Source organism: Oryzias latipes, chromosome 9, assembly GCF_053564925.1.
Source record: "Oryzias latipes strain Hd-rR chromosome 9, Olatipes_Hd-rR_3.1".
NCBI classification, from domain to species: domain Eukaryota; kingdom Metazoa; phylum Chordata; class Actinopteri; order Beloniformes; family Adrianichthyidae; genus Oryzias; species Oryzias latipes.
In genome coordinates this window covers 34,434,667-34,454,708 of record NC_136245.1, presented here as the reverse complement: position 1 = coordinate 34,454,708, position 20,042 = coordinate 34,434,667, and the positions used below count along the sequence as shown (strand labels likewise).

The window sequence follows — 20,042 nt, the reverse complement described above, 5'->3', positions numbered from 1 at the left end:
CATTCCCCTGAAGGCCTCTTATGCAGCAGCAGCAGGTAGATGTTCATGCAGACCAGAGGCTGCTGGTGCAACGCCTCCAAACACAAATGAGCTTAGTGCTGGTTCCTGCGCAGACGGGGTCAGAGATTATCCATGAAGCTCCGCCCTCAACCACGAAGAGCATCACAGCAGGACGTTGCACACATGAGCGGAGGGACTCAAACACGACGCACGCCCATTTTTTCATGCTAAAAGATGAAGTAACCACCAGTTTTTAGTACTTTTCTTCTACAACTATCATCATTTTTTTCAGTTTTCACGTTGGGTCTCGGTTCTCATGAGGTTCCTGGAGAACAGGACGTTGCCTCACCTGGTGTGGGATCCGCCTGCAGCTTCCGGATGTCCTCGGCGCTGCCGTACTTCATGACAGAGTTGATGGAGGACAGCGTGCTGACCAGCTGGCTGTTCAGAGACCCGAGCTGCGACTGCGGCTGCCCGAAGGCGTCCGCCAGCTCGCTGTAGTTCTCCGCCAGCAGCATCTGCTGCTCCTGCAGCAGCTTCTGCACCCTTTCTATGTAATGGTCCAGCCCCACGGCGGCAGCGAGCGGCGCCGCGGCCTCGCTCTGCGACAGCTCCACGGAGGAGGCGGGGCCACACGCGATGCTCCTGGTCTTCAAACCGATCAGGAAGTTGTCCCTGACGCTCAGCGGCCCCACCCCACACTCTTTGGTTTTAGCAGAGGCGGGTTTTGCCGGAGCGTCTGTGATGGTTCCCACGGCGACTGAGCGCATTTTGGCGCCGCTGAGAGCGTCTTTGACGAGTCCCTCCCCCACAGCTACAGTCCTGGTCTCGGTCGGGGGGGTGTTGGTGTGTCTGTTGCAGGTGGACAGGTGCATGTGCGTGGAGGAGTCCGTCAGAGCCGGCGTGTTGGTGTTGGTGGACTTGGCGGCCACCTGGGTCTCTGTGTTGGTCTGCTGAGTCGCTGACAGCGGGGCGGCCATGACGGCGGAGTCCGTCCTCCTGACGGCATCGGCCTCAGTTCCTCGCGACACAAACGTCTTCGCAGGAACCTCCACTGAACCGTCCCCACAGCCCACGGAGCGGGACTCCGCCCAAGTTCTGCCCCCTGGGTCCGCCTCTGTGTTCACTCCCACCTCACAGACACTTTGCTCCGCCCCCACCAGCTGGTGGCAGGTCTCCACCTCCCTCCCTACGCACTTGTCATGGACCGGTGGCCGTCGACGCACCACCCACTGGTCCATGGGGGTCTCCGGACCTGCAGAAACCGTCTGCATGCTGGGCAGACAGGCCCCGCCCACAGCTCGGGGATCTGGATCTCTGGCGGGCTCCAGGTCGCCTCCCACTCCTCGGCTGTGCAGCTGGACTTTGGCCTCCACGCTGACGCTGTACACCTCCGGCCGGACCATCAAGCCTTTGTCGGCTCTCTTCTTGGTGGAGCCTCCGGCGGCTTGGAGCTCCAGCTTCAGCTTGGCCATCTCCGTCTGGTGGGTGGTCTCCTTCAGCTGCACCTCCAGACGGTAGATCTTGTCTTTCAGCGCGTCGATGGTTTGCTGCTGGAGCTCGATCTCCTTCTCCGCCTCGCTGGTCACGCCCAGCATGGCCTCGGTCACCCCGACGGACAGACTCTGCGTCTGCAGCCGCTCTGTCGACACCCCCACATCCCGAAAAGTCGACTGAGGTGTGTCAGGCAGGTCTTTGGCGCTTTTATCTGTAGCCACTCCCACAGCCCCCTGCTGGCTGCGAGGGGGCGTGCCGTCAGTCCAGCGGTTGTTCTTGGTGGTCTTCTCCAGAGCTTGGACCTCAGCGGTCAGACGCCTCAGCTCCTCCAGCTGCTGAGCACTCTGCTCCTGGGCTTCGGGCTCCATGATGTGCAGCTCCGCCTCCTTGTAGGCGGCGGGGTTCTCCATCTGAGCGGCACTGCCCACGCTGAAGGAGCGCTTGCGGAAGCCAGCGGGACCGGGACTTTTGGACTGAGCCGCCAGCTGGCGCTTCTCCTCCTGCAGAACGGCGATCTTCACCTGCAGGACGGGGATGGTCTTCACCTGCTCCTCCAGCTCCTTCAGCCTCCTCAGGGCCACGACCATCTGCTCCCGGATCTGCTGCAGGTGTAACGGGCTGACGTTGGTGATGGGCGTGGCCACACCAGAGCTCAGGGGGCTGTGGCGGATGGAGCTGCCCACAGACGGCGGGAAGTAGGTGCCGTAGTCCCCGTTGGGCAGGTGTCCGTTGGTGGGCAGAGGGTGGTGGGCGCTGGGGGAAACCTGACTGGGACCGACCGAGCCCGAATACGACGACAGCGAGCTGCTGGAGCCCACGCCGCCAAAGCTGGCGAGGCGGCGGCGGGGCATCAGAACCTCCGTGTGCGGCTGCAGGAGCAGACGCTCCTGCTCCAAACGACGGCGAGTTTCCATGAGGGTCTTCTCCACCTGGGGGTTGTGGCGAGGAGCAAACCTGGGCGAAGGGGGTGGGAGGAGCCTCTGCTCTGTGGCACCTGATGGGAGCTGCTGGACAGGAGCTTCACAGGTCAGAGGGGCGGCGTCCTGCGGCCTGGGAGGGAAGGGAATCGGGGACTGCTTGTCATCGCTGTTGGAGGAGGACAGGGAGTCAGTGGAGGTCCATTCCGCCTGGGCGCTGGCCCGGGGGGCTGGGGGCGTTCTGGCCACTTTGGGCTTCCTCTGGATACTCAGCTTCTTGATGGTGTTGCCCCTTTCGATGTCCTCCACATATTTGAGGAAGTCAAGGTCCAGCTGATAACCATAAGGAGTTTCCACATAGTAGGAGTCCTTTTCCTCGCCGCCGCCGACCGTTCCTGGAAGAGAAAACAGCAAAAGTCAACGTTCAAATACAGAAGATTGATGAAGAAGAGAAGAGGAATTCTGTCCCTGAAGACCCTGACAGGTATGTGGTGCAGCTCTGAGCGCAAGAACCATAATTTACCGGCGAGTTCAAACACGCCTCAGAACCTCTGAAGAACCTCGCTGGCGCCCCGACTGAACCAAAACCAGTCAGGAGTCTGAGCTGCAGAGCAGCTGCTGTCTGACGTTCAAACAGCGTCCAGGTCCAAAATCCAACCTTTTGCTTCTGCCGACTGAGCCGCCAGAAACAACCCCCCCCCCCCAGACGGGTCCGGACCGCCCAAAGTCCAAACTCTAAGCAGTGCCGCGGCCTCTGGAGCCGGCCGCTGGCTAAATACAGCGCTGTGTTCTGGTACGGTCGGACCTCTCAGCACCTAAAGCAAACGCAGCCCTGAAATAAACAGCAGCCCCCCCCCTCCCAGAGTGCCTCCCGTCAACATGGAGGAGGAGGAGCCAAAGAAAGCTGTGAAAGCCTCCCTCCCCAACAGCCCAGCTCGCTGCTCTGCTGCCCCCAAACCCCCCCGGTCCCGTCTGCCTGCGACCCCCCCCTCAGCAGCAGTTCTGTTCAGGCGCCCCATTGGACAGCTGCTGCTCGCCCCGTGGGCCGGCCCCTCCCCTGTTGCTCGCCACAATAACAGTCTTGTGTCAAACGTTATGTTCTGAACGGAAACCAGACCCGCCTGCGGGGGCGTGGCCAGAGACCCGCCTCCGCTCGAAGAGTTTTCCTTCTCTGAAACTTTTCCAACAAGAGACAGTTTCAAACTATTGACCCCCTCCACCAATCATTAAATAATCAATAATCACAATCTTATGGGACAGCTGTGTTGATTCTAAAAAGGGTTGTGTTTTTCTGACAGTAAACAGAAATGATTTACTTGTTTTTAGTGAAACAAAGCTGGTTGATTTCCCAGCAGCCCCGTTTGTTTGCAGAAACAGACTTCTGCTCACTTCACAGAGTTCATGGAACAAAGATCATCTGTCGGTGAGAGGACTGCTCACTCCTCCCCGATAAACATGATCAGGGAGCGTGTGGAGCGTCTCTATCAACACACAATCTTTGTTCTGGTAGTGACAACAGCTTAGTTGTGTTCAGATTCCCTCACTACTTCCTCTGTAGTTCTCTATTTAGGGCCTTCCAATCTACAATTCCAAAACCTGAAAAATTTCCCAGAAGTCACTGGGAAAATCTAGTGTGCACCGATGCTCGCTGGATATAGACCACAATGCATTGTGGTCTAAATTTACCCATGAAGGCTTCATCTGAATATGACATCGCCGATTTCACGAAGCGAAAATCTAACCGATAACTGAGGAGAGCACCAAGAACTGAAGGAATTCAGACAAACTAGCAGGAAAGGGCGACTCAGATGTTCCCCAAACGATGGAAAACACACTAAAGGTCCATCACGCCACATTCTTCACCATCTAAAGACATTTTTAAAAGTTATTATCTAGATCTGCGTAAATAAGACAGGAACCAGGATGAAACAAAAGTGATAAAAACTTATCGTTTCTGCCTTTAAGATCAAATACGCCGCAGAATAACCTTAAAAAAGGTCACTTCCTTCAGCTTTTTAGCTTTTGGGGCAGTTCAAACAGCCCACATCATCAGCTCTCCACTGCCGTGCAGCAGAGTGGGCATGAGATCTGAGGCCTGTGGAGTCTGAGACGACTTTCTCTGGGTTTAGTTTAATGAAACTGAAGTGAACTACGTGACGCCGCCGCTGCTGGTCGTGTTTTCCTCTTTGAGGTTATCAGACGGACTTTAAGGTCAAAGACCAGAAAATCTGCTTTAGTGAACTTTTTCTGATCAATAAATTGTTTTGTTCTCTTCACAGAAGCATTTTGCTGATGCTTCATCCTTTACATTTGCTAAACATTTAGACTTTGGTTTGTTAGGTGGGTAAACTTTGATGAATTAGCAGCTTAATAAATAAATATTTAAAAAATCTGGTCAGTATAATCAAAACTTTTCAGAATAAAAGCAGTGGGAACTTTGTTTCTCCTCAATTTCATTTTAAGACAAAGAGTTTCTGTCTTTTCTGTTTTAAATGAAGAAATAAATAGGCGTCATGTTTTCCTGACCCCCCACCCCCCCGGCACGAGCAGTGACAGGCGGTCTGAGGAACCGGAGGATCCCGAGCAGCTGATGGAGACGGCAGCCAGAGAGTCTGCAGAGACTGACGGAGAATAAACACAGGAGCTGGAAAACAACCCCCCCCATTATTTTAACGAGCTGATCCTGTGGACCCCCTCCCCCCTCCACACCCCCACTCGAAAAATGAACCATTTGCACAACGAGGGGCTTTTATTGTTGAAGGCTGTATTTCTTAGTCTGCGCTGCCTCCCCATGACTCAGCCCTCTGAGCATTTCAGGAACTCAAACAGCATACCCCCCCCCCATTACAAAGAGAATGTTTACATTTGGAAACTGTTCACCGCGTTCTCTACCAAACCCTGTTCGTGGTTCCTGCAGAAAACAGGAAGTTGTGTTTCTGCTTCCACGACTTTCTAAACTTTAATCGCAGCAGAAACTAGAAGGAGCTGCATGTCCAGAAACTGATGCTATATTGCTGAATGAAAATGAAACTTGAAGCATAATACCATAAATAAAGTGAAAACAGCACAATAACAAAAAAGATATGTTTGTGAAGAATGACCAGAGCCGGGTATCGAACCAGCGAGCTTCTGCACCAAGGATTCCCCATGGATTTCAATGGAGGCAGAAATCCTGGAATATCTGGAAAAGTTCAAGGACCAAAAGTCACAGCTGGAAAAATCTGAAAGAGCTGAACATTTGAATAGTTGAATGGTTGAAGTAGATGAAAAATTGGAGGAGTTAAGCGGAAAAACATGGTGGAAGACACTAGAATAAAGAAAGAGAAACAGGAAAACAATGAAGGATTTTTCAGAATAAAAGCAGAGAATCATTCCAACAAAAGCCTGCTGCTCTGCTCAGATCTTCCAGCATCAAACCTCCCGCTGAAGCGCTCAAGTGATCGGCACGATGGACGTTCTGTCAAAAACCGCCAGCGCCATGACGCACAAAAACGTGACCGACCTTCACTTTTACGGGAACACCCACGTCTTCCTCACATCCTCCGAGCAGACAGACACTCTGAAAGCTCCACGGCGCCCTCAGAGGCCGATCAAATCAGAGCGCTCGCCGTTTGTCTTCGGGTTTTAAACTGCTCCTCCAATCTGTTGGTCCCAAACACTTCCTCTGAGGGCGGGGCTTAATATGGAAAAGGTTTTATGGAGGACAAATAAACACAAAAGTAAAGCCGCAGGTTCATTACTGCGGTGACTTTTAAAGAAAACAGTTGAATTTAAAGCTCTGAAGGTAGATGGAAGTTTGCCTTTAATGAGATGAGAGCAGAACGTCTTCAGAGCCTCAAACCTCATTTAAAGCATAAAAATCACTGTTAAAGTATTTAAAATCCTAATAATTTCAGGTATATTTTTTTAGCTAAAAATCAGAGAGAGCCAACTGTTTTGCCTCCATGCGATAGACTGAGCCGGCTCCACCAGGCTCTTCTGTTTGAACAAGCCAGGACAGACAGAGGTCACAGGCCTGGATCCAGCAGGTCGGCAAAGTCTGCATGTTTGGAAAAAAAAGGAGCGTTCCTTCATGCAGGTCATCCCAGCTGCACTCAGAGCTTCATCCACAACGTCTGATCAGAGGAACCTTTAGCGTGCAAACCACAGCCCGCTCCAAAAGACCCTACATGCCCCCCCACCGCCCTGACATGAGCACACGAGGGGCGGAGCTTCAGAACCAGAGCTGCTCCGCTGGGTTTCCTCTTTCAGAGAGAAGCTGCTTCATGCTCTGAGGTGTCACACCTCCCAGATCTTTCCCTCCAGAAACCTGCTGAGGCCAGGAGGAGGAGCCATGGTCAAACTGAGCATGCTCAGTGCTGCTGTGCAGCAGGCGCTGGTCTCAGAACCAGAATAAGATGCTACGAGCAGAACTTTGGCGCCATTTCCCGTCAGCCAGTTAATGGAACCAAAGGTGCAGACATGAAAGTCCAAAGAGGTGCACGCCAGCCCAGAGTGTCCTGCTTGGCACCGCCACGCCCACTGGTCCGTCACCTACCACATGACCCCCCTACGAGAGCCCGTCTAACCTGGAGACGACCTCAAGGCAAACCTCGCACCCGATGGCGAGATACCACGGCTTTCCAAACAACTGTGGAGCTGACGGCGAAGGAGAAAGCTGCTCCACCTGGTGGGCTCGCCACATGGGGGCCGAGATGACGATGATGAAGATGACAGAAACACATTACACCCGACTGTCAGGCGTTCATGGTTCTGTAGCAGACCGTCTGGTGTGAGTCGCCACCTTCAACCGTCATGTGACCCAGAGATACCGATCGTTTGGGCTAAAAGTCCGCCTGCAACGTCACAGAGTCTCAGAACTTTCCGTCAGCATGAAGTGGATTTGTCCACATCGGTGCTGAAGCAGAGAAATGAACAAATCTGAACAAATCTCTGCTTTCAAACCAAAGTCCAAACCGTCATGAGAACAGGACTCTGTTCTAAGCCGTAAATGTAGTCGGTCCTCACCGACGGTTAAGTGTTCAGAGCTTCGAGACATTTTTTAAGCCTCTCAGAGGACTGACCTGCTGAAATCCCGTCAGGAAGCGGAGTCAAAGTCGCTCCTCAGAAACCAAACGTTCCTGAAAACTCAAAGGCTGGTTCTGCGGCTCCTGCAAGCATCTGCTCTGCATGCTGCGCATTCCTGAGGGGATTTGGGAAGAGGCTTCACGCCCTGCTGTTGGGAGTCTTAGGAATGCGATCCAGCTGCAGGTGTGAGTGAAGAGGAGCGCCTTGACGGACGGCGACTTGGAGGATCGAGCACACCAGCTCACATCAGAACAGGAGGAGGACTCGGACGGATGTGATGACATTTGAGTTTAAAGCTGCAGCAATTACCTCAGCTGTTCTACATGAGAAGCTGCACTCATCCCACAACGTTTCTTCATCAGAAATCTGACGTTTGGTTCTGAAGTGGAGCGTCCCGGATCAAGTAGGGTTCAAAAAGGTCAAATTAAAGTTTTCATTGAAAATGTTCCTTCATTGAGAGCAGATTAGAAGCTACAGAGAGATTTATTTTCACATTTTAAGCTAAATAAAGTTGAAAACAATGTTTGGATGAAAAGAAAAAAAAATTAACTTTAAATTATTTGATTTAAACTCAACCGGTTAGTTAATTTAAGATTCTTTTACATTTCCACAAAAGGTTACAAACAACATAAACAAACATGAACATAACTAAATATAAAATGTTTACATTTAATTCATGAATGAAGTCTCTGATGCTAATCTACATTTTTATGCTGATGACACAGTCATTTACTGTTATGGATCATCTCTTGCTCAGGCCATTGAAACCCTGCAGAAAGCTTTTGTTGTTGTACAGCATTTACTTATTCAGTTAAAATTGGTTTTCAATGCTGACAAGACAAAACTAATGTTGTTTTCAGACTCAAAGAAGGTCGTCGATACAATTCCAATGGTGTCCACCTTAGACGTTAACGTCATAGAGTTGGTTCACGAGTACAAGTACCTTGGAGTCTGGATTGATGACTCTCACCTTTAAACCTCACATAGAAAAACTTGTAAAAAACTCAAACTTAAACTTGGCTTTTTCTTCAGTAATAAGTTGTTTTTCTTTAGAAGTAAGAAGCGTCTCGTCGCAGCAACATTTCTATCTGTGCTGGATTATGGTGAAATTCTGTATATGAATGCCTTATCTTCATGTCTCCAAAAGGTTGACACCATGAATCATGCTTCCCTGAGGATCACTACCAACTGTAGATTCATGACGCATCATTGGCTACGTTCACACTGCAGGGCTTAATGCTCAATTCAGATTTTTTGAAAGAATCCCATTTTTCTGCAAGGCCGTTCACATTTCCAATTAAATGTGAACTTTTATGATCTCCTGTGTGACCGTGGAATGACCCAGAAGTGACCCGCATGCGCAAAACTCAACGGTGAACGACGTCACTGTTGTTTATGAACATAGCTAACGTTAGCATGGATGTCAACAACAGTGTTGTCAACAGCTGAGCTCTTTTTAATACATTTATTTTCACAAAGGAGCAGCAAAGTTACAATCTTCTCATTTTAAGAAGGCATTGGAGCCAGGGTCATCTGGACCCACTGTAGTGGAATGGGGATCTGTGTGTGTGTGTGTGTGTGTGTGTGTGTGTGTGTGTGTGTGTGTGTAAGAGACAGGAGAAGAGCGCTGGAGGGAGTGAGGGGGGCAGCGGGGGCGCACATTCATGTTGTGTGTTAGGACGAAGGAGAACGGTGATAAAAGAAGGTTTCCCCCAGAATAAATGCGATGGACTCTTTATTAACCCGTTCTGGAGAATCTGAGGGTCCGAACGGGGAAGTGAGCCCGGAGGAGGATCCGCCTTCTGTCCCCCGTCCTTCTGACCACGATCGGAAAGGGGGAAAAGTCATGGCGGGGAAGGTTCAAACCAAGCTCGGCCATTTAGCTGGAAATGTTCGGTCTGAAGTTTGGCCTGAATACAGCTGTCACTCCAAATATGAATCAATGGGTGACCTCACTTCCCTTCCACTGACTGGTCTCAGCAGCATCGTCCACCATGGTTGATGTTTATGTTCTCGTCTTCGTCTACTTCAACGCAGAATGATGACGTTTGTAGCGTATCGATGACGTACGGGTCGGATTCATGTGGCCTGGCCGTTCAGACGGAGGTCGCATTTTAAAGGATCGGATACGCAACGGATTCAGGACCACATACCCAAGTGGCCTGGGGCGCATTTGAATAGATCGGATCTGTGTTGTTCAGACTGAAGAGATCAGATGCAGGTCGCATAGGGGCAAAAAAATCTGAATTGGGTCGTTTAGGCCTGCAGTGTGAACGTAGCTAAAGTGACTTGTATTCCAGAGTGCAATGGTCATCTCTGGCCACTAGGAGGCAGGACATTGGTACACTTAGATTATCAAGGCCTTGCTTGGATTAATTCCTCCCTACATTTGTTCTTTAATCACAAGGAGAAGTGTGGAATCTCACTCCTTAAGATCTAAAGAGCAGATGTTGCTTTCTGTTCCATTTGCTGCTGGAAAAAAGCCTTTGTCCACTCGGCTCCTTTTGCTTGGAATATGCTGCAGAAAGACTGGAAACTAACTGAACGGGTAACTTTAACTGTTTTTAAGAACAAGCTGAAAGCATCAGAGACTGAAACAATGATGTGCAACTGCTTTTTATGATGTATGTGCTTTTAATTCTCTTTGTTTTTATGTATTGAAATGTGCTGCCTCTGGGCCAGGACTCCCTTGGAAAAGAGGTTTTTTTTATCTCAATGGGACTTTCCTGGTTAAATAAAAGTTAAATTTAAAAAAAAAAAAAGGTATTTTGAGTCGCAGAAACTTTATGAATCCATAGAAATCCTTAAAAAGCTTAAACCTGCTTTAGTCAGACTACATATTCTGTTTTTATTTCATTAACTCTCCGGTGTGTGTGCATCATTAGGGAGGAGTTTCTCCCACCTCAATGTCCATTTTTGGAGGCAAAAATATAAAAAAACTGAAAACAATTTCAACCAGATGACTAATGTAAAATGGCGCCGCTTTGGTCACATTTAAAAAAACAAACCAGCTGCATGAGTTTCTCCTCATATGTTCTCCAATGAATCTTTTTTTCATTGGTTTGAATCACCTGCAGTGATTCTGGTGAAGACTCGACTCTTCAGGAGACGGAAACGATCATCAGCTCAGACGCTCGGATGATCGTAAACGTTCCTCGTACGTCTGGTCTGTCCAGAAAAATCCAGAGCGACACTTTCTGAAAATGAGCCTTCATTAAATAGAACTGAAACTGGACTCCTGATGTGGCTTCACTCCATTGTATTTCTGTCCAAGTCAGTTTTATTTAGCTGGGGGGAGGCAGGGAGGGGGTGCTGAAATGTTCAACCCGGAAAGGCGAGTCTCACCTGGGCTGCTGCCTTTCACCTGCGCGGCCTGAGCCATGGCTGCGGCTGCGCGTGCTCGCTCCCTGCAGACTCTGCGCAGTCATGCAGCTGCCATGCGTCAAGTCCGGATCCGCATGCGACCTGCAAACTGAGACAGCAACAGTCAGAACCGTCCCTGAAAAGAGAAACGCCGTCCTCGGAAAGAGGCGGGGCATTTTTGATGTCATAAAGGAATAAATCGTTTGTTTTCGGGTTAAAAGAGAAGGTGGAGCAGGTCTGCATCACGAACCCTTTAAAGGTCTTCATCAGAATAAAAAAAATTACAGAAATTACAAATCCAATCACAGAGCAGAGTCTTCGGGCAAACACAAACAGTCTGGGTTTGGTTTTCCAGCTCGTAATCCTGGATTGACGTCACGCGTTTCAGCAAACACCTTCTGATCTTCTGATCGATTTCTAAAGCATTCTCAGTCGTCGTTTAATGACCATGATGCCGTTTTCAGCCAAAATAAAACAACCCGTGTCGTTTTCTAGGAGTTCATTAGAAATTCACCTCTGAGTTGTGGGCGCGACTGTTGATGCAGAGAAACCCCGCCCCTCTTCCCGCAATCCATCTGCTTACACTCTCTCCCACTAGCTTACAGCCCCTCACACCCCCATCCTAACATTAGCGCTGGAACAAAAATGTTAGCAACATCAGATCCAGCCGTACAGTTTAGATCCAGATTCCAGGAAAACAAAGACGTTCTTGGATCCATTTGTCTGCAGGTGGATGATCAGAAAGGGGCGGAGCTGGAAAACTGCGGCGTATGTAGCTTCTATGTCACAAATATGACCTTTTTTCTTCATCTGCTCCCAATTTACAACAATTTGAATCAAAAAACGCTCAGAAATGCCGTTTTAATCTTAACATTCTCCATAAATGTCCTCCAACATCAGAAAAAGGCTACGAGGAGAACGCGTTACAAACACATCGGAGTGGGTCTTTAACGACAGACGCAGCATTCAAGGCTGAAGCTAAACGTCCAACTGTTGGCAAAACCCAACGAGCCGCCGACCCAAAGAGACCGGTTCCTTAGGAAAACCTGCAGGACGTCTACACTGCTGCACGCACTCATGCCCTCCTCTGAGCCAATCAGCCGCGCTCTTACCTGCCGCTCTCATTCTAAGTGCAGAATAAAAGGTGGCAAAGCCAACGGCGTCCTCCCAGAGCCGGCCTGCTCCCGCCGGAGACGCGGATCCCTTTCACCGCTAAGATTAGACGACTTCCTCAGATGACAGCCAAACGATCCCAGTCCTATAAGAGGAAACTGGACTTCAGGGCTGTTTGGGTCCCACCTGCCCCCTCCCCGGGCCTCCAGGTGACGCGCCGGCAGCTCTGCAGCCGTGGGGGCGTGACGGACCTGCCGAACGTGCTGGACGCTCACACATCTACCTGCACAGCCGCGCTGAAGCTGAACGAGCGGCGAGGAAAATTCTCCGCACAGGAAATCTGGGCAACGGCTCAGAAACACGGACTAAAACAGTCTTTAACTTCAAAATGCTGTTCCGGTGTTCTCAACCACCAAATAGTATTATGGGATGTTGAATAAGTAAGGGACAATTCCCTACAAGGTGTCCATTATCAGCGACATGGAGGTGCCGTCCGTTCATTCCTGATAACCGTCAGTCATTTTCCGCTCATTCCACCCATAAAAGAAATATTCCATCAATTATTAGTACTTTAGTTACTTATAACCTTCAAAGAGTCTTTCACGAGAAGCAGACTTCTTGATAGGCAGTGAGGCGTTGTCATGGTAACTGCTACTACTGACCTCACTCTGCAGCCGTAGAGGAAAGTGGTCTATTTGCTAAACGTCACGGTCGGTGACCCAAAGAGTCAGTTCACCGTCATTTCTGTCCACATGTCCGCTTTTTAAAAGAGATCCTGCAGCCAATCAGAATCCAGGATTCACCCAGACTGTGGTACAATACGAGATTAAACTCCGCCTGCTTTCCCATTTAAAATGCAGCAGTGACCAAAAAATCCAACATTTGACGAGGACGCTCAAACTCAACGGGTTTTCCTCCAGAACAAACGTCCGGACAGAACTCCAGTGATTAGAACTCCAGGCAGAAACTGGAGGAACCCGTTTGGGTTCAGCTGACAAACATGAAGCACATCTAAAGGCCTCAGCTGAAGCAGAACCACTCCTGAATCACAGTTTGGACCAATTCAAAAGCCCACGATTACTACAGAGGAAGAGGAAGAGCAGAGGAAGACGCAGCAGAGATACAGCGCCGCACCAGAACCGACAAGAACCAAAACGAGTCTGAAGAGAACCGGGTCAGTGAGCAGAAGGTTCTGGTTCTGACAGTGAAGTTTTGATGGTATAACAGCAGCTACTGCAGCCTGGGGGGGGGGGGGGGGTAACTGGAAAACCTTAAATAACAGAAGAACTCAGAAAGTTGCTGCAGCACTGGAAGCTGGTGGCGTCAGATCTGCATCTGGCCTTCATCAGGACCCGCCTTTGAAGCTGCTGGGCCGACCATGGCAGCAGATGGGTGGGTGAGGGGTGGGGGTGGGGGGGGGGAGCCCGATCCTGACCTGCAGGTTCTGACCTCCAAAGCTTCCTTAAGCCTTGAAGCTCCAGCTTGAGGAGGAGACTCTATCTTCCCCGCATGAGGCCAGAAATGCACCAAAAAAATTAAAGGACAGCTGTTGTTCTGCGGCTTTTCCCAGAATGCAACGAGTCAGAGGAAAAACACCCCCCCATAAAAATTAAAACCTTTCCTGACGCAGAATGCAAACACAGGATCTATGGAGGGATATTTACGCCAACACAAAACATTCTAAGTTACAAATGTAAATATTTACTTTCAAAAAATAGTTTTGTGTTTACAACACAAATGTTTTCGCATGCGTTGTGTCTCATGTCTGTCACTTTTTTCCTATCTTTGATTTTGCCCTCCTAAGTTTCAGTTCAGTGTGACATTTCTGCCATCAAACAGCTGCTGATTGGTCTGCTCTAAATCTCTCTCTCTCTCTTTTGTTTTTTCAAACAGATCTTAAAGAAAATCAAACTTTTTTCTAATATTTTGCTCCAGAAGTTTTACAGATCACACACAGGCCTGCTGATTTAATGTCAGCAGAGAAACTTTACAGTTTATTTCACAGTTTCAGGAGATCCTCTGCCTTAAATTCACAAATCTGACTAAATAAATATTAATCAATGCTAAAAAAATATATAAAAAAAGTATGAATTATTGTTAAATGATTAAAAATTAAATTTTCTTCAGCCAAAGAGAAACTTGAGGGTACAAAGATCCTGCTTCTGTTAGATAAGGGGCGGCAGTGGCTCAGGCGGTTGAGCAGGTCTTCCAAAGATCGAAGGGTCGGCGGTTCGATCCCCACTCCCCCCAGCCAAATGTCGTTGTGTCCTTGGGCAAGACACTTCACCCTCCTTGCCTCCAGTGTGGCTCCACTGGTGTGTGAATGTGTGTGAATGCTCCCGGTGATGGTCAGAGGGGCCGTAGGCGCAAACTGGCAGCCACGCCTCTGTCAGTCTGCCCCAGGGCAGCTGTGGCTACAACCGTAGCTACCATCACCAAGTATGAATGAGGAGTGAATGAATAATGGACACAATGTAAGCGCTTTGGGTGTCTTGAAAAGCGCAGAGAAATCTAATCCTTTATTATATTATTATTTAGATAATTACAGCGATTTGATTGGTTAGAATCTGGACCAATTACCAGCTGTTTGATGGTGTCGGTACCACAACCATTCGGCCTGCAACAACTGTTCGGGGTCTTTTGGGGTCCTGGGACTACTGCTGATGTCACATGATGTGATTGTCTGTCCGTTGGTCTGATGACGTGTCAGACAGTGATTGGTCTGTAAATGACCATAGAAGAAGATATTAGGCGGTTCGTTGTAAACAAGCAGAGCTCTGACATGGAGCGAGATGATCTTCTAAACGTGCTTTTATTATTGTAAATGGTAAATGGCGTATACTTATAGAGCGCCTTTCTTCCTACAAGGACAAAGTGCTTTACAGTCACAGACCCATTCACCCAGTCACACACTGGTGGCCGCTCCGCTGCCAAACACAGGCGCCTACCTACCACCAGAGGCAAGGTGGGGGTCAGTGTCTTGCCCAAGGACACTTCGACTCATGGGCGTGCAAGGCGGGAATCGAACCTGCAATCTTACGATCATGGGTCGACCGCCCTACCGCTGCACCACGGCCGCCCCTTGCAATTGTAATTATTAAGTGCATTGCAGCTGAACGGACTGCAGTCAGAACCCTCCTCTGGACCGCACACTGTAACAAAGCAGCGTCCCCGCCTGCAAACACGAAGCTACGAGACTCCAGCTGCTCAGAGACACGGTTCTCTGTGGAGCAGCAGGTTCATTCTAACAGCCACAGATCTTTACTGAGTGGGTTGTGGATAAATCTCTATAAACACACAGACACAACTTATGAGGGAAAAGAACTTTAGGTTACAAAAGAAAACGTGAAATGAAAATATGTAGAGCCCGAGCAGATGCGGACGCTATGTAGTTTGTCCAAGTGGGGCCACCGTAGTGTGACGTTATCCTCAGTGGAAAGGACCCTGAACGGTTATTGCAGGTCGAATGGTTACGGTACCTACAATGGCAGCTACGTCACGCTAAACTGAAACTTATGAACACAAAATCAAAGATAGGAAAAAACCAAGATGAGACACAGATGAAAACATTTGTAATGTAAACGCAAAAATATTTTTTGCAAGCAAAACAAAACCAAAAATTAAAGCCAAAAAAAGTTATAATAAAAAAGATTTTAGGCCAAAAAAATTTAATGCAAAGAAAAAAATATATAAATGGAAATATTTAATATTTTTATTTGCAACTTAGAATGTTTTGTGTGCAACATGGTGGCATAAATATCACTCCATACGTAACTGAAGTTTAAGGAGAAATGTCCTAAATCTAGACAGCCACTCATGCAGGAGGGGGGGGGGGGGGGGGGGGTAGAAAAACCAACAATGATTCAGCCTAAGGCCTAATTTACAAAGCGGCAGTAAACATGCAACAGTAAGTCATACTAATCAGAAGGTCAACTGCAAAAATAAACAAAAAAACTGGCCGTAAAAATAAAACACTTTCCTTCCCTTTTCTATATTTCTTCATCATGCTATACTAAAATGAAGGAGACCTTCAGAAAGATACAAATGCATTATTTCACATCTATATCTGACGGTGGAACTCTTTCCAGCCCATAATAAGCAATCGACTCTTATTTTGAAGGTCGGTTTCCTCCTCATCGTCTGAAGAACGTTGCAGCGACGTGCTAAACAGGAACTTCTGTTTCCTTCAACAAAACAAACAAATCTCTGAGAAATTCCTGAGTGAAACTCCGACAAAGTCGCCCACTGCAGATTTTACAGAGGCCTTCCCGCCTGGAGCAGCCACAGCTCCTCCCAGACGCCAGACGCAACAAATCTGCCTGCCTGTACCGCCCCCTGGAGGAGAAGGGAGGTATGACCAGACCAAAGCTGAGGGGTCCTCAACAATTAACCCTTGTGCTATCTTAGGCACTTTGGGAGTTGGGTCATCTAGACCCACTAGACAGTGCTCTGAACCTTTCTTCTTCAATGATTTGTGATCTTCACTGGTGTCCATGGATTACATGAAATCTTTCCACCTTTATCCACCTTTGTCATGGTAGGGAGAACACGTCAATGGAAGGGGGGGGGGGTCATCTAAGATAGCACAAGGGTTAGATGTGCTGAAAAACAGTCAGTCAGACGTTTGAGAGGGAAAACAGGGTTATAAAGCTATTTTTAATCTTATTTAATCTACTTCCTCCTTGGTGTTTCACTGCTCTCAGGTACACCCCCCCCCCTCGGCACACTCTTGACCACAGACAGGATGGAGCCTTCAGACCCCCCCCCCCAGACGGCCATGAACCATTAATGGAGATAGTCTCCTCAGCCTTGTTACTTGTTGCGTAAGTCCTACTTTTGAATAAATGTTTGACTTTTATTATCCAGACCCGTAAACACAAATGGCAGCAGCCTGGAAGCTTCAGTCCTGATGATGCGTTTCTCGTTTCCCTCCCCAGGAAGTCGCCGTCACCCCCAAACCAAGCTGTCAGCCCCCCTCAAAGAGGCATTGTGGGACACATTCCCCGTCTTAAGTGCTTCCATGTTTGCTTTTGTGCCCACCGAGTCCGCTCGGCGACCTTTAGACGGCGGACCGATGGGAGCCCCCACCGCCCTCCGGTCTGACAGCGAACACACAAAGAGGGCCCGGCTAATTAAAGGGATGGCAACGTGGAGGACAGGAAACGGCCCGGCGATGCTGAAGTGAGTCTGAGGGGAATGGCGTCCGACGGCGGTCACCACGACCTCCAGCTGGTAGAGCAGAAAACCTCAGGAATGTTTTCAGGGACTCTGCAATCACTTCAGTTTCAGGGTTCATGAGCTGTGGGGCGCTGGACCTCGGCCAGGGGAAGACCTGGACATTGGGGGGGCTCCTTTAAGGTCGCAGAGGCAGAAGTTCCTGAAGGGTTTTCAACAAACTGTAAGCTCCACTCACAAACCTCTTCAATCAAAGTCATTTCCAAATCTTTGGATTAAATAAGTCCGTGTTTGTCCTCCAAACACTAAAGTGAAAGAACTTGAAAGAGACAAAAGTGGCATCAGGTCAGATAAAACAAGAACCAGCACAGCTGCAGGTCCGAACGTCTTCCCTCCTGGTTCTTCTGCCTGTGGAGAACCATCGAACCCAAACAACCACCTCAAACCTGCGTCTGGGACAACGCCGTCTTTCACCACAAACCTGCAGCTTTAATGAGGCCTGCCCCCACAAATCAGTCGCTGCTTGTTGAAGAGGCACTTCCCATCTGCAGCTCTGCTCCAGGTCCTGGGAACAAAGGCCTGGGGGGTGGGGGGTGTCCTCAGCTGCAGGAACAGCCTTCAGACCAAATCCAGGTTCTGTGTCTGACAGCAGCCGGGCCTTTGCTCTGATAGAATCTCATCAATAAGCCCCAACATGAATGAAACCCAAAGGTTGGCTAACTAAATGTCACAACAAAAACTTTATCCAATGGTTCTGTTTTTACTGGAGGTCAGGGATGGAGGCATCCGCCATGTTCCTCGCCTCAGACAAAAGCAAAGGGATGCCTTTTCTCTGCCACGGCAGAGAAGAGGCGCTGAGAACGCCGGTGTTTGCTGGTCAGACGCCACAGAAGCTGCGGCTCACCGCACAGCCGTCTAGTGAGATGCTAATGCGACGGACGCCCAGGACTGCAGCCAACCTGGATCCAGACATGCCGCCATGTTGGCGGTAAACACTTGTAAACATTGCCTTCACGGGACGCTAGCCATGTGCAAAAGACCAGAAACGCACAAGAAGCCAAGGGGGGAACGACGACAAAACTGAACAGAAACAGGACGAATTATAGAGAGCGACTTCCTTTTTATATTTTATTTATCTTATATTGTCTTATTTCGCAGTTTTCATTTTTTATTTTAATTTGACTTTTTTATTATTCCACGGAAAAATTGCACTGTAATTTTGTTGTACATGTACAATGACAATAAAGATATTTCTATTTCAAAAGAAAAAGGAAGTTACTTGAGTACAATTACATTAACGGATGGAGAAGAACCATTTCAAATAAACCTACGCTGTTGTCTGACGGGGGGGGTCCATCAGTTTGTTAATCAACTTCTTTGTTGAGTCAGAAGTTCTATAGACCTGTAGATATTAATACAGAATCCAGTCAAACAATAATGACTGAGATCGTTATTATCAATCAAAAGTGATGGTTTTACTGCGTCAGCACTGATTACCAGGCGACGCTCGCCATCAGGCCTGATCTGAGGAGCGTCCTCTCTGGGCGAGATGATAAGGCAGCGACCCACCAGAACGAAGACGAGGGAAGCAGAAACCAACAAAAGACGCCAAATCCTCCATTTAGCTCTCATGAATTCTGTTTGCCCTCCTCAAGCCGTTTTCATTGAAACCAATCGCTCGTGTTTTTGCAGAAACTCAAGAATGAAGTCGAGAAAGAAAGGAGACGAGCGAGGAGGTCGGGGGGTTTAGGGAGGATTAATCCCATTAGCTGAAGGATTCGTTCCCCTGAGAGGAGGAGATAAAAGGTGAAGCCAGGAGAAAAGAGGAGCACAACCCCCCCAAAGGAAACCCCTTTCCCTTGTAGGGACTTAAAGCCCTCCAGTTGTTTCCAGACTCAGAACCTCAGTTCTTGTTAAAGTATTTCCTGATGATTCTCTGAAAACAAACAGAGGCTGTTCCAGATCAGCTGAAGATTCACTCTGATGAAGAATAAACATTTAAAAAGTGCCAACAAACCAAAACACTCGGGTCACGTATGTTTTAAAAGGCCGGAATTAGGACAAGATGCAGAAATCTAAAGTGGAAGTGTGTCCCAATGAACACCGCCGCCATGGTGGAGCAGAGTCCGACAACGTTTCTATGGCAACCACTCTCACCAATCAGGAGTTGGCTTGTTGGAAGGCCACACCCCTTCCAGTTGAAAAATTTCAAAAAAATCTAAACAGCTATGAAAAGCACTGAGATTCACTCTGAAGCACATGGGGAGCCAAACCAGCCTTAATTAAAAAAACTGTTCAATATGAGGGAATCGGACAAGATAATTGAACTCACCCATGCCTACACAATTCCCAGCATGCAGTGGGGTTCAATTCCTGGAATTCCGTGCTTTTGCTGGTTGAAAGCAGAACATAACTGGGAGTAAGGAGTAACTTCTGTGCTCCTGGTTATCTGGGCCTGCAGTCAGGGGGTCACAGGCTGTGGAAACAGTGGCATGCCTTCACAGATATAACAACACGCTGTGATGACAGGCTGGGGGGGGGGGGGGGGGGGGTCCTTGCTTCTGGGAGTCATCCCAGTTAACAATAGCGGCAACATTCCAGTGGAAACACTGCAGCATTATGGCTGCCTTGTTTTCCAGGAGCATCTCCATTTCCCACCAAAACTCCCACAGTGTCCCTGGTATTTTTAATGGCAAACTTGGGGGGGGGGGGATTCACACAGCTGGAACGCCGTCCATTGGAAGTCATGTTTCAAACTAGGTCCCAAATGGAGATCCAGAACGGACAGCAGAGCGGATTATTCTGGGTTTTTCTAGTTTTCTGAAAACGGTTTAAACTCAAATTCTGAGTTCCGTGCACAGCGCCCGGAGCTCGGCCCGCTCCGTGCACAGCGCCCCGAGCTCGGCCCGC

At 48.8% G+C, this 20,042-nt stretch overlaps 1 protein-coding gene across 8 annotated transcripts in view; it reads right to left on the bottom strand.

Moving 5' to 3' along the window:
* Positions 1-20,042, bottom strand: part of kank1a (KN motif and ankyrin repeat domains 1a) — a 40,330-nt gene that overhangs the window by 8,308 nt on the left and 11,980 nt on the right. For 4 of the 8 annotated variants that reach the window (XR_908407.4, XM_078953376.1, XM_011473092.4 and 1 more), the window contains 2 exons: positions 10,827-10,953; positions 350-2,809 (listed from right to left, as the gene is read on the bottom strand). Coding sequence is in view for 6 of the 8 variants with exons in the window: in XM_078953376.1 (XP_078809502.1) it covers positions 350-2,809; positions 10,827-10,863 (2,497 nt within the window). In the remaining 2 variants the exon portion in view is untranslated. Of the gene's footprint in view, positions 1-349; positions 2,810-2,937; positions 3,371-5,916; positions 6,075-10,826; positions 10,954-11,956; positions 12,364-20,042 lie in introns of those variants that run through there. The other 4 variants (XM_011473094.4, XR_013658227.1, XM_078953378.1 and 1 more) reach the window with 4 other exon arrangements.